At 30.1% G+C, this 13144-nt stretch overlaps 4 protein-coding genes across 5 annotated transcripts; 2 read left to right on the forward strand and 2 right to left on the reverse strand.

Moving 5' to 3' along the window:
- Positions 1-289: 289 nt before the first annotated feature.
- On the reverse strand, positions 290-2886 carry LOC118070255 (WD repeat-containing protein 43). Its single transcript, XM_035088746.1, has 5 exons — positions 2762-2886; positions 2479-2678; positions 1703-2200; positions 603-1605; positions 290-506 (listed from the first exon to the last, which is right to left on the reverse strand). The coding sequence occupies exons 2-5, from the start codon at positions 2671-2673 to the stop codon at positions 343-345; spliced, it is 1860 nt and encodes a 619-aa protein (XP_034944637.1). The 5' UTR covers positions 2674-2678; positions 2762-2886; the 3' UTR covers positions 290-342.
- Positions 2887-2913: 27 nt separating this feature from the next.
- Positions 2914-5432, forward strand: LOC118070256 (brain protein I3). Of its 2 annotated transcripts, XR_004690733.1 has the most exons (5): positions 2914-3071; positions 3869-4053; positions 4188-4327; positions 4456-4642; positions 4727-5432. XR_004690733.1 is itself a non-coding variant. In XM_035088747.1 (4 exons), exons 2-4 carry the CDS (start codon positions 3984-3986, stop codon positions 4585-4587), a joined length of 342 nt encoding a protein of 113 aa, XP_034944638.1. In that variant the 5' UTR covers positions 2914-3071; positions 3869-3983; the 3' UTR covers positions 4588-5431. The 2 variants fall into 2 exon arrangements, 1 of the variants encoding a protein (XP_034944638.1); XM_035088747.1 differs by having other exon boundaries at positions 4456-5431.
- A 799-nt stretch (positions 5433-6231) lies between these two features.
- On the forward strand, positions 6232-8328 carry black (glutamate decarboxylase-like protein black). Its single transcript, XM_035088796.1, has 2 exons — positions 6232-6505; positions 6810-8328. Exons 1-2 carry the CDS (start codon positions 6251-6253, stop codon positions 8178-8180), a joined length of 1626 nt encoding a protein of 541 aa, XP_034944687.1. The 5' UTR covers positions 6232-6250; the 3' UTR covers positions 8181-8328.
- A 105-nt stretch (positions 8329-8433) lies between these two features.
- Positions 8434-12647, reverse strand: LOC118070243 (alanine aminotransferase 1). The gene is made up of 4 exons (XM_035088729.1): positions 11998-12647; positions 9428-10202; positions 9034-9302; positions 8434-8961 (listed from the first exon to the last, which is right to left on the reverse strand). The coding sequence occupies exons 1-4, from the start codon at positions 12301-12303 to the stop codon at positions 8683-8685; spliced, it is 1629 nt and encodes a 542-aa protein (XP_034944620.1). The 5' UTR covers positions 12304-12647; the 3' UTR covers positions 8434-8682.
- Positions 12648-13144: the final 497 nt, after the last annotated feature.

A 13144-nucleotide genomic window follows, 5' to 3' on the forward strand; every position in this document is an offset into this window, starting at 1 on the left:
TTCAAATTTTTATATTAATAAGATCAAGAACTGCTTATATTACGTTTATCAAATTCATTTTTGGTAAAAAAATATCAACTATTGAGTCATATGTTTAGAGTATCAAAATGTAATTATTATTTTCAATAAGTATGTATACATAATTGTATAAACCATTAGTACTCCAAACAACGTATGAAAGTAACAACTAAAAGAAATATTAGCATTTTATGATACATAGCCCTGAGAAAACAGAAGGAAAGTTTAAATATTTTAATTTATTCAATTAATTAAATTGATAAAAACTTTATTATATTGTAAAAATGATCATATTTATTTATTTATAACTTATATAAATAATATTCAACTGCCTATTGAAGCATTATCATCATCATTATCCTCATCATCGGATCGGCCATTCTGCAGCATTTGTAGATTTTCATCCTGATCAGACATTTCTTCCCAACTTTCACCAGATTCACTTTCTTCTTCCATTCCTTGAGCATCTGCTTCTTCTTCTGAAGAATCTAAAAAATTCCATAAAGATATAAATTTAATATTCAATGTTTAAATTTGAATAATCTAGAAAAAAATAACGATGATTTATGTAAAGTAAGATTAACCTGGGTCTTGATAAGTAAGAAGGCAGTCATTAGTTATATCATCGTTCTGTTTCTCATTTAAATGTGATATCTGGCCAGTGACCAGAGCCACACGACCTCTCAACCTGGACAACTCAGATAGAATACCCAGTTTCGCATCGATTAATCCTAAAATTGGACTTAGTAGCTCTCCAATATTCGGAAGAGACAGAAGATGTGCTGTATGTATAATTATAAGATTTTTTAGCCAAATAACAGCTATTTTACTTGGATACGTTTTTCCTTGCAACATAGTCGTTAATTCTTGCAGTAATGGCGTTATTGCTTGGACCGGTAATTTTAATATTGTATTTTTAATTAATTTTTCTTCTCTTTTAATGTATAAAACTTCAGTTAAAATTTTTGTATCTTTACTCATCAATCCTTGGAACAATAATTGAGCCATATTAGCACCTTTCAAAGGTGTTTGACCCGGTAAATTTGTTTCAACATTCAAACTTAAATTTTCTAATCTATTTTGCAGGGGTAATTGGGATCCTCCGCCTTTCGGGCGTTTTGTTGAAATACTTGTTGAACCTGTAGCAAGATATTCAACATTTCCTTCAGTCTCTATAGATTTAACTTTCGCTACAGCCTCTTCTTTCTTTTCTTTTGTCCATTTTATTTCTGATCGTACCAAACCTAGGAATTTATCCGAAAAATCAGGTGTTATTTTTTCAAATGTTAATGATAATCGTGATCCATATGCTATTAAAAATTTATCATCTTCAGTAAGGTGCGCTGATTGAATTGGAATTTGTGGTATAGTATCTTTTTCTTTAGAATCCGAAGCAATTACAACTGTGAGTGTTGGTTTTAATGGTTTCAAACTAATTCCATTAAGTTGGTATGAAAAAAAGTGGCATTGACCTAATCTGTTTGTCGTTAAAATCGAAAGTTGAGAATTTTCCTTCATTTTTACAGATAATGATACAGGATCATCTTGGAGAGTTAATGTGGCGACTGCTGTTTTGTTGGTTGCATTCTGAAACATTAATGAAGTTAAATAAGATTTTGATTACTATTATGTAAATAAATTTTTATTCTTTTCATCATTTCGAAAATTTGGTGAAATATCTTACCTTCGACAATGACCAAACATTCAAATAATTATCACCATTAGCTCCACTAATGAGATAACTTGTATTATTGTCAAGTCTGACCGTTCTAAATAAAACTATTGGATTGGCATGTCCCGTATATGTAGCAATTACATTTTTTGTTTCTAAATCCCACCATGTTATTAACCTTTCCGCAGAAATGATTGAATTACCATCAGGTAAAACTGCCAAAGCTGTAATTTTATTTGTTCCTGATTTCCATTTGCATTTAATGCCATTTTCCTGTATATTCCATTCAATAATTTGATTATCTGCTCCAGCAGAGAATAATCCACTTGATGCAGACCAAGTCATCGCTGTGATAGCCGCTGATTGATTACTTTCTAATACTTTATTAACTGATGCTGATGCTACATCATATAAAGTTATCTTTCCATTTATGGAACCCATAGCTACAATTTGCTTCTGCTCTGAATCTTCTACAATTGACTTTCTTCTGCGTTTTTTCCATGGTGATGGCTAAAAAATAATTACAATTCAAATAATAATTCTAAAGAAATATCAGTAATTGTGATAAACATACAGTAGTAAATATTATGAGTTGATATCTCCTTTGTTTTACTACGTTTAAGAATAGTTTAGTAAATAATATGTAAAATTCAAAATATTCGAATAATTCAATAATTCAATCATTATAAAAATTATTAAACATCGTAAATAAAATAAGAAAAAAAAATCAAATTAAAGTTGTTTAAAAAATATAAAAAGAATACTCTTAACGTGAGCACGTGGCTTACAGTGGTCGTAGATGCTTGCTGAACAACTGATATCCATTCCAAAACACTGCATGGTGATGATAAATGTAAATTTGGGATAAATTCTTGCTTTAATTTACTTGTTGATGTTTCCCAAATATGTAATTTTCCAACTCTACCACAATGAGCCCAATATTTGCCATCAGGCGAAAAAGCATGATACCCAGAGTCTGCCATATTATCTTTTAATGATTTATATCAATATTATTCCACTAAGTTCAATATATTGCTTATATACATTTGTGGTATTTTTCTTATCACTTACAGCACTTTTAATAATAATTATTAGAATTAATAACTAAATAATCTATTGTAAACAATCAATTGCCGGAAAAACACGTCTCACACAGCATCATCAAACATAACCTTTTCAGAAACCGGAAAGGAGAGGGGGGAGGGTTTGGAATTTAGTTCCGACGCCACCGTTAATGCGCGTCTACGTTGCGCAAAGATATCAAAAAATGGTTCTAATGATATAAAAAATAACCTTATTGTAATATTTTTTTAAACTTCTTTAAAAATTAAATAAAGATGTTTATCCAATATATGACATGTTGACTTAATTGACCAAGTTGGTGAGTTTCTAAATAATCATAAAAGTGATCATAGGTTAAAAGAAATCTTTCGAAAGAAAACAAAGTTAAATGTTCAATGAAATCTTTCATAAAATTTTGTAATAAATGAAAATTATATTTATTAATCTCAATACTTAATAAATTATAAATTTATTATAACTTTCGTGTATATACATTCAATCTTTTGATTCCAATTTTTTAATGCTAAGGTCTGGTCATAATGAAAATTTAAACATTTCAACTTTGACAGCTACTAGCACCTTTAAGTGTGTTATATGACTTACTAAGTTAGTTATCTAGTTGTAAAAAAATGATAATATAAAAATAGAGTAGTAAGTTTCTACCAGACAGGGCAAAATCACTAAACCATAATACTTTTAGTTTAATTATTATTCTTATTTGTCATTTTTTCTGCTTTAGTACTCGTTTGTTCATCTATGTTTATATATTATGAAATCGAATAATTGATTTCATTCTCAGGGCCGATATCATTTCCATTCACTTTCAGACACACTTATAATTGCGCGAAAATTTTTATATTAATGCAAAAATTTGTATAAACATTAGTTCTTTCAAAAAAAAAATAATGCTTGTGTCACATACTTCATAAAGAGGGAAATTCAAATTAGTTTATCTTCTCTGCAATTAAATGTTTCTTTAGAAATAAATTTATCGTAATAACATAGAAAAAAGTTAATTAATTATTGAAAACGAGTTGATTTATGGTGAAAAATTATTATAATATCTGTCATTATAAGTAATAATTAATAAATCATTAAATGTATGTTCATTGTCAGGCGTCTACAAGTGTCATAAATCGTTATAATCGACAATCAGCTGATTTACTTCTCATCATTGGCTGACTTCTCTATATCATATTGAGCTTGACATTTAAAAATCTGTAATTCGATCATGGAAAGCCAACCATTGAATCCAGCATATGATAAGCCACCACCTTATTCAGTAGCTACAGCACCTCCAGGTAAGAAAAAGTTTATTAAGCACATTTTTTTGTATTCTCAGAACATCTGGGTTAATTCTTCTCAATGATTGCGTCATTTTTTAATTATTACACTTGTTCAAGAATGTTTTCTCATATTCATGTATAATTTACAGCATCTTCGTGGCAACCTCCTCCTGGTTATTATCCTAGTAATGGAGCTCCTTACCAAAGTGCATCTATTCCGTCATATGGTACAACAACTACTGTTGTGGTACCAGAAATAATTTTTGTTGGCGCTTGTCCGGCATGCAGAGTATGTTTTTCATAAACTTAAATTCTGCTTATGCATTGTTTAAGTTTGATTTTAATAATTATATGTTATTTGTTTTTTAAATTGTTATGAACAATATCCTCAGAGTAATGTTATTTTTATCTGCATAGGTTGGTTTGTTAGAAGACGATTATACATGTCTTGGAGTATTATGTGCTATCTTCTTTTTTCCTTTTGGAATCTTATTTTGTTTATTGATGAAAAATAAAAAATGTTCCAACTGCGGAGCTCTGTTCAATTAAACTATCAAAGAGTTGGTTAGAAGATGTGATGATATAATTTTTATGAATTTATTACGTAAGTTTAATACAGAATTTAACATTAATTTTTTTACAATAAAATTTAATGACGTTTACAATGTCAAAGTTTTTTGTGATGCAGAAATTATGCCAACAATGTTGAAAGATTTAGTTTCAAGGTGAAACTATGATATTTATTAATGACTTATTCTATGTTAATAAATAAGATTACAGTTGATGAAATTTTATGATGAGGCAGTTATATTTTTTTGAAAGATAGAAGTTTCATAGATCAAATTTTATTTTTTTAAGTAAATAGTTGGAAAAATTTTCTACAAATTGAAAGCCACTGAATAAATGATAGATAAAATACAGTGTGTAAATATAATTTACAACATAGAAAAAATTTTTTAATTTAAAATGTTACATTGTAATTAATATGTGGCCGGTAAATGTTACATATGTAAATTAAATCTGATAAATATTTATAAAAGAATATAAATACATATATTATCGTGAAAAAATTTTGATATATAAAAATAATTGTTCTGAATTACTTTGTTATCACCCTTTCTTCTAGATCATTCATATTCTGCGTGATCTTACATGACATTTATTGCATCCTATTAGGTGATAATAGTGACATGACGTTTACTATTATATGTGATTAAACTTTTGTTCTTTAATGAATGCATAGTTGATGAATGAATTTAATGATTTAATGATGACAACAATGAAATTTTTTAATAAAAATGATCGCTGTGATAATTATAGTAAAAAAGACGATAGCAGTATACGCTGATCATTAATGAAATTTAATATAAAAATAAGAAAGATCATAGATAAAGTGTAACATTCTATTGATTGTAAAATATTCTATAAAAAGATATTGAATAATAAATTTATAAAAATGCTAGTCTATTCCATTCAACTTTTTTTTTCAACCTATTCGATGAAGGTGAATTGAATGAATTAATTAATCAGATAAATATTATTAAAAGTAAAAAAATTTTCAGGACATAATAAATATTGGTTTTGTTTATAAACTTATGAAGATTTTCTATCAAATGTTTTTGTATCTAATTGACCTCAGTTCTTCTGAAACGTATATGTCATTGATTTTATATTACATTTAGATCAAGATTATTTCCTCGAAGACAATGGCCTCCAATAAAAACATTTACTTAATTTCTAGTCTTAAGGCTATTGAGGAAAGTAAAATTAAATCAGCTGTTCCGAAATTGATTTATCTTAGTTAAATAGATTCTTAAAATTTTCGATTTCAAATGTACAAAAGAAATAATATTAAATTAAAAAAACTAAAATAATAATAAATACATTCGGTGAATGATTTAGAAATGCATCATCATCTTTATTGATAATAATAACATGTCGACTTTATTGATGAACCAGGAAATCCAACGCAAATGATAACATCCTTCTTAGGAATTCAGAAAGAGTTAATTATGAAATACTTTCCTGAAAAATTATTAGAAAAACGATAATAAGAACGAAAGGTTTAGGTGATATGACGTATATCAGTCACCTAATTGGTTTAATGCTGCTGGAGGGGTTCACGATTTTGTCCTTGGTCAAACTTTTAGCTTATAAAGGACGTGCGGACTCCAAGAGTGGTCCAGAGTGATTTAGAACGGCAATCAGAACGATGCCCGCAAATGAAGGTACTTTTGACGAGATCTTGGAGCACCAAAGCTTTGAGAATCTAAAGGATTCGCTGAAGACGTTTTCTAGTCACTCTTCTGATGATTCGCAAGAAGACGACAATCAAGTAAACACCATGGCGAATTCAATAATTAATGGTACATCGTCATCTTATTATCAGAGTACACCAATTAAAGCAATACATGAAGACTTCTTCAGAGATTCATTTGAAGTCATTCTGCAACATGCAATTTTCGACGTAAGTTAAGAATTACTTAATTTTATCAAATAACAATAATTACATACCAATAATAGTAATAATTGAAAATTAAAATATTGATAAACTAATTAATTTTTTAAATCATAAAATAACCCATTGTCATAGTTTTTTGTTCTTTTAGCTCTATCCTAATAATTTTCACTTTCATCTTATAAATCATAGTTACGAGTGTGATGAAATATATAATAAAAATGAGAACGTACAACTAAATAATTATATTATCATTTCAAAAAAACTCACTAAAGTGTGAAGAAATATTGTTAACAAGTTTTTTGGAATGTAGGGTACTTCTCGCAAGACCAAGGTTGTTGAATGGATAGATCCAGAGCACCTACCGTCAATAATTGATCTCCGCCTCTCAGATAATGGTATACCACATGATGAATTACTTAATCTGATCCGTGGTGTGATTAAATACAGCGTTAAAACAGGAAATCCACGATTCATAAATCAACTTTTCTCCAGTGTTGATCCTTATGGTTTAGTAGGACAATGGTTGACTGATGCATTAAATCCATCCGTGTATACCTATGAAGTATCTCCAGTATTTTCACTGATGGAGAATCAAGTTTTACGAGAAATGAGAAGTATTATTGGATGGGCTAAAGGGGATGGGATTTTCTGTCCGGGCGGATCAATTGCTAATGGATATGCAATCAATCTTGCAAGACATCATAAATTTCCGAAATTGAAAGAGAGTGGTTTGGCTGGATTACCTCGACTTGTTGTTTTTACGTCAGAAGACGCTCATTATTCAGTAAAAAAACTAGCTGCCTTTCTTGGGATCGGAACAAATAACGTTTATTGTATTAAGGTGGATAGTATAGGCAAGATGGATGTAAATAATTTAGAAGAACAAATTATCAAAACTATTCAAGAAGGTGCAATTCCACTAATGGTATCAGCAACAGCTGGAACAACTGTTTTAGGTGTGTTTGATCCTATTAGACAAATTTCCGCACTTTGTCAAAAATACGATTTGTGGCTTCACGTTGATGCAGCATGGGGTGGTGGTGCCTTAATATCTAAAAAGCATAAAAAGTATCTTGATGGAATAGAACTTGCCGATTCTGTTACTTGGAATCCTCACAAATTGTTAGCAGCACCACAACAGTGTTCAACCCTTCTTATTCGACATGAAAATCTTCTGCAATCGGCTCACTGTTCTAACGCTACGTATCTCTTCCAGAAAGATAAGTTTTATGATACGTCGTATGATTCTGGTGATAAACACATACAATGTGGTCGTCGAGCTGATGTCTTAAAGTTTTGGCTAATGTGGAAAGCAAAAGGAACATCTGGTTTTGAGAAGCATGTTGATCGAGTATTTCATCTTTCAAGATACTTTACTGATCTGATACGTAATCGAGAAGGTTGGAAACTTCTTCAAGAGCCAGAGTGCACTAATGTTTGCTTTTGGTATATACCTAAATCTAAAAGGCATTTAAGTGATTCACAACTTGATAAAGCTCTGCATAAGATAGCTCCTATTGTGAAAGAACGAATGATTAAGAAAGGATCAATGTTAGTGACATATCAACCTATTCATGGTAAACCAAATTTCTTTCGATTTGTATTACAAAACTCAGCGTTAACAGAAGATGATATGAGATATTTTGTTAATGAATTTGAAGTATTATCCGAAGATTTGTGAAATGAATGTTCTTATTGTTAATTAATCTAGATGTTAAGTTCTGATATTAAAAATAATTATACCAAAAACCTCAGGTCTTTGGATTGAAGTTTTTTATTAATGTTTTTTAGTATAACATTTATTTAATTAAAAAGTATAATTTGAATAATTAACGTAATTCATTTAATAGAATATTCAAACATGATATGACAAAATTTTATAAAAATGATCAGTTATTAGTAAATTAATATTCCAAACTTTTTTTCCCAATCCAATAGACAATATTTAATGAATTATCACAGCTAACATTATTGTAATTTATTTGATATAATAAATAACAATGTAAACATTTGTTGAAATTTCTTTTAAGATAATATAGTACAGGCAATTTTTAGTGATAATTATTTACAAATAAACTCAGTTAGTTATAATTGGTAAAAGATATTTATAGTTCATCTATAAAAAAATAATATGACATTAATTGAAAATTAAAAAATTAATCTTGAATCACAGTTCAAAATGACTAACTATACTCTTGTAAAAACTTCAGATGAAATTCTTTGAGACTATTTAACATAGTTTTAATCATTTCTTTTTGTGGTAGAATGGTAGTACGAATGTGATAAGTGCCTGGCTTTTGACCGAAACCACTACCAGCAATAACGCAAATGCCTGTAGCTTCAAGAAGTTTAAATGCATAAAATACGTCAGGTGCCTGCCCTGCAGCTTTTGCGGCTTCAATTGCTTTAGGCGGAAGGTCAATGCGGGGAAAAACATACATGGCCCCCATTGCTGGATTACTCTGAAAATAAAGAATAAACTTGTACTTGATTCTATGAACTTTTTTGTTTATTTTTTAATGGAAAAAAATTACCTTGAATCCTGGAATGCTGTTAAGAGTGTCAACTACTAAACGAGATCTTTCTGCTAAAGATTGAAGAACAGCAGTCTTTTCTTTGATGAATTGTTCGTGAGAAGGTTCACCAGGTTTCGGAGGATTAACTACAACATCCATAGCTACTTGACCTAGTACGGTTGGACATAACATTGCTGATATCGACTTTGATAATACAGCCATAACTTCAGGATCCATGTTAAAATATTCTCCATAACCACATCGAATTCCGCACTCTCCCATATATCCTACAAATAAATTAAAAAATCAATGTAATTATATTCATAGAAAAAGCTATTTAATTTTAAAACTTTCAAACAGTATCTCTTTCATCATTTAATAATCCATTAATCAATAAGTTAACAAAGGGTACCTTTCGATATGGACATAAATGACGCAAGTTCCATTTTAGAATAGGGTTCTCCCATCTCCATCATGACTTTCTTGAAAGAGTGAAATGCGCTATCAGGATCGTACACATTGTCTTGATATACCTCGTCAGCTAAAATAAACAATCGATTTTTATGAGCGAAGCGTATGATATTTTCGATGTTAGTTCGAGTGAGAACTTGGCCAGTGGGATTGCCCGGATTTATAACAACTAGAACACGTGGGTTGCATGTTTTTTTTGATTCTTTATAAGCTCTTTCTAATTCTTCGATATCTAATCCCCACTTATTATCTTCATCAAGATAATATCCAATTTGAGATAAGCCAAACTCTGCTAACGCTGCTGAGTATAATGGATACTGCGGAATAGGAATCATAACACCAGATGGCAAACCATTTATTGATTCGTTGAATAATTTTAAGAAAGATTTGATTCCGTCTGAAGCACCATTAGATAGAATAATATTCTCATAATTTGACGGGAAACCATCACGCCTTTCTATATATTCTGCAACATGTTTTCGAATTATTTCAATTCCTGGAGATTCTGAATATGATCCCACGCTGCCTCCTTTACATCCGTCTAGAATATCACGAGCACGTTTTTTGACATCTTCCGGATATCTAGGATCATTCATTAGCTCTGGCGATACAGTAAGTAGCAACAGCTGCCGCAAAAATGTAATTGGTCTTTGACCCATTGCATGAGCATCTCCAATGTTTGCTTTTATTACTTGTTTAAATGGCTTCTTTACACCCTGAAAAATATGATTTTGAATTGATTAAAATATTTATCTAATTTTATTGTCATGTTTTAAAGTTTATTTAAAGAACAAATATTTTTTCTAGATAATCATTCAATACTGTGCTGATAAAAAAAATTTCTGATAATAATTTTTTTTTATTGATCACTCAGCTAAAAACAGGTTTTAAACAATTATTATTTATGAGAGTTTTTTTATGATAAAATTTTCACGGAACTGAAATAAAATAATTTCCCAGTGCTGTGAGTAAATTATTGTATTCTATCATTGAATGTTATCATAATCAAGGTTGAGTTAATCATGAAAATTGTAATAAAAATTGTGACATATCTGGGAAATTTTATTTATTGAACAAAAAAACTTCGGTTGGGTGCGTAGTTAACTAAATCGATTTGTGGCTTCTGTTAGTGCGCCTCATTTACAAACAGGAAGTGCTCAATAACTCAATAAAAAGCATACTCTATATGTAGTAATCATTTAAACAAAGAAGGTCAAATAACTAAAGAATTAATTTAACAGTAGAATGCATATTAATATTAAAACGTTAATTATTTATAACTTTATTATTGAATTTATTGTATTGGGCACTATAAAATTAAAATTATAAATATATGTCTATATAGATATAGATATGAAGTTATGCGATTGTCAAAGTTGACATTTTTTTTAATGTCCTGAAAAATGTTATCAACATTGTTCATATATATTCATAGAAAATAAATAAAATACATGAACTAAGATTTAAATTTAGCACTTGATAAGGTTAATAACATGTATCTTGCAGCTGGTTCAATATAAATCAAAGGTTAACGTGAACTTTCATGCTAAATGCGTGTGAGAAAGTGAAAGCATCTTTCATAACTTGGAATTAAAGTGATTTCTACCTTCTATAGAAAAGCATTCAAACATTATTGATTAAATAATGATTAAAGAACCCAATTTATAAGAGTCATTCAATGTTATTAAGTTAATTGATAAATGTTCTAGTAATGGTCGTTCAGAAGACTTAGATTGATTTATTATCAGAGAATAAAATCTCTATATTTTATAATTAACACATAAATTCTAAAGTTCACTTCATTAAATAAGATCATAATTAGTAGATCATTCATTATGTTTTGTTATTGTATCATATTTTCAATAGTTGAATGCATCATTTAATGGGTACTTAACCCTCTGTAGTCTTCTACACCAGCATGGCCGTTATTAATGACTAAATGCATACTGTTAAAAAACGAAGAGTGCAAAGGGTTAATTTGCAACTGTTTGGAATCAATCTCATAAATTAAGATTAATTGTTATAAACCAAATAAGTTTGAATCATTGTCAACAATTGGGTTTTTTATGATTTCTATATTGCTCGAAGTGCATGCACTTCATAGGATCATTCTCACCGGTAATAGCGGTGAAACATGAGATGAATTCATTTATTACTCAGGTTGGAGGATTAAAGTCTTGGCAGTCGCGTGGTTGCATGACAAAAGTCACGTAAACATGAAACTGCATCTTCTTCAAAATGTTATCTGTATGATTATTGATTAAATTAAAATCATAAAATTTTTATTGGATAATTAAACTACAGAACTATCACTACTGCACAGCTTTCTTAACCTTTGTTGTATCTCCAAGGTAAATTTTTGAATGCAACCTTCAATAAATTACGTTTTTTTTTGTATAATAACAAGAATTTAGACTCTCATAAAAAAAGCTATTGCCCACGCGTTCTGGTTTTTTGGCACAACACATTGATTCTCAATATAAAGTTTCTCAACAAATCTTGGCAGCTCACCTTTTTCAGCTCTTTTTCTATCTCAAGAGCACGTAAAAGAAGTGGACCACGCACAGCATACTCCATTCGACGTAGATTCGAAAATACATTGTCGATTGTAAGTGTTTTTTCACTTATTTTCGCCATCGTACTGAGGTACGAAGTTGATGAAATATATGCGACCGGCTGTCTTAACGGAACTACACTTATGTTTGTCTGACTAGCACTTGTCGGCTCTGGGTAAGGTCTCCCCCCGTACTCCCATGGCCGCCCTGCCGGCCACCCCCCAATCATAGCTACACTTCTCAACGTGCGCCCGTGCGGCATTATTTATGTTATCGACACTAGCGTTAGAGACAACTAGATACTTCTACAGGATAAACAATCAAAGATCAAATGAAGACTGCGTAATCCTTATTAACACAGCACTGATAAGAATCTTAAACACGTTTGTGCTACTTAACAATTTAATTTATTTAAATACAGCACATGACGTACTTTAGCACTAGGTGTTAAATTATAAAAATTAGAGACGTAATAATATCAGCTAGTCAGAGCTAGAATGCTACTGCGAGCCCTCAGACTTAGTTTGATAATATTTATTAAGAATAACAGGGTCAAATCTTGACACAATTATGCTGTCAGATGACACATCTTAGATTGAAGTCGTTGGTGCAGGGGGCGCTTTTGCAAGAATCTTTTGAGATCTGCGAGATGATGAAAATAATATTACGCGATGCGCGCGTCGATTTTGTGCTTGTGTCAAGTCAACGCGGGAAATCTATTATTGTGCTCACCAAAAGTGATAGGGATCTATATGTATAAATAAAGTACATACATAAGTATAAACTTGAAGGCCCATTGTCACGGATAAACATCATTTTTTGTTTACATTCAGTTCCAAGGTCTGGATCACGAGCCCAAAGTGGTGGTTTTTCAACAATTAGACATTGAATGAGGAATTTTATTACGTAAGCTTCCAGTTCACACCTGCATTTTTCAATGAAAATGTTGAGAAATATATTTTCTATTATGAAAATATGAAATGAATGAGTTATTTTTACGTTAACATTGAACTGACAATAATAAACCATAATGAAAAGATCCCAGACAGGTTTTTTGCGGAGTAAAATTATTATTGTAGAATTACAGTGAATCAAGTAGATTT

The sequence above is a fragment of the Chelonus insularis genome, unplaced genomic scaffold, assembly GCF_013357705.1.
Source record: "Chelonus insularis isolate UGA/USDA-ARS -01 unplaced genomic scaffold, ASM1335770v1 contig_568_pilon, whole genome shotgun sequence".
Taxonomy (NCBI): domain Eukaryota; kingdom Metazoa; phylum Arthropoda; class Insecta; order Hymenoptera; family Braconidae; genus Chelonus; species Chelonus insularis.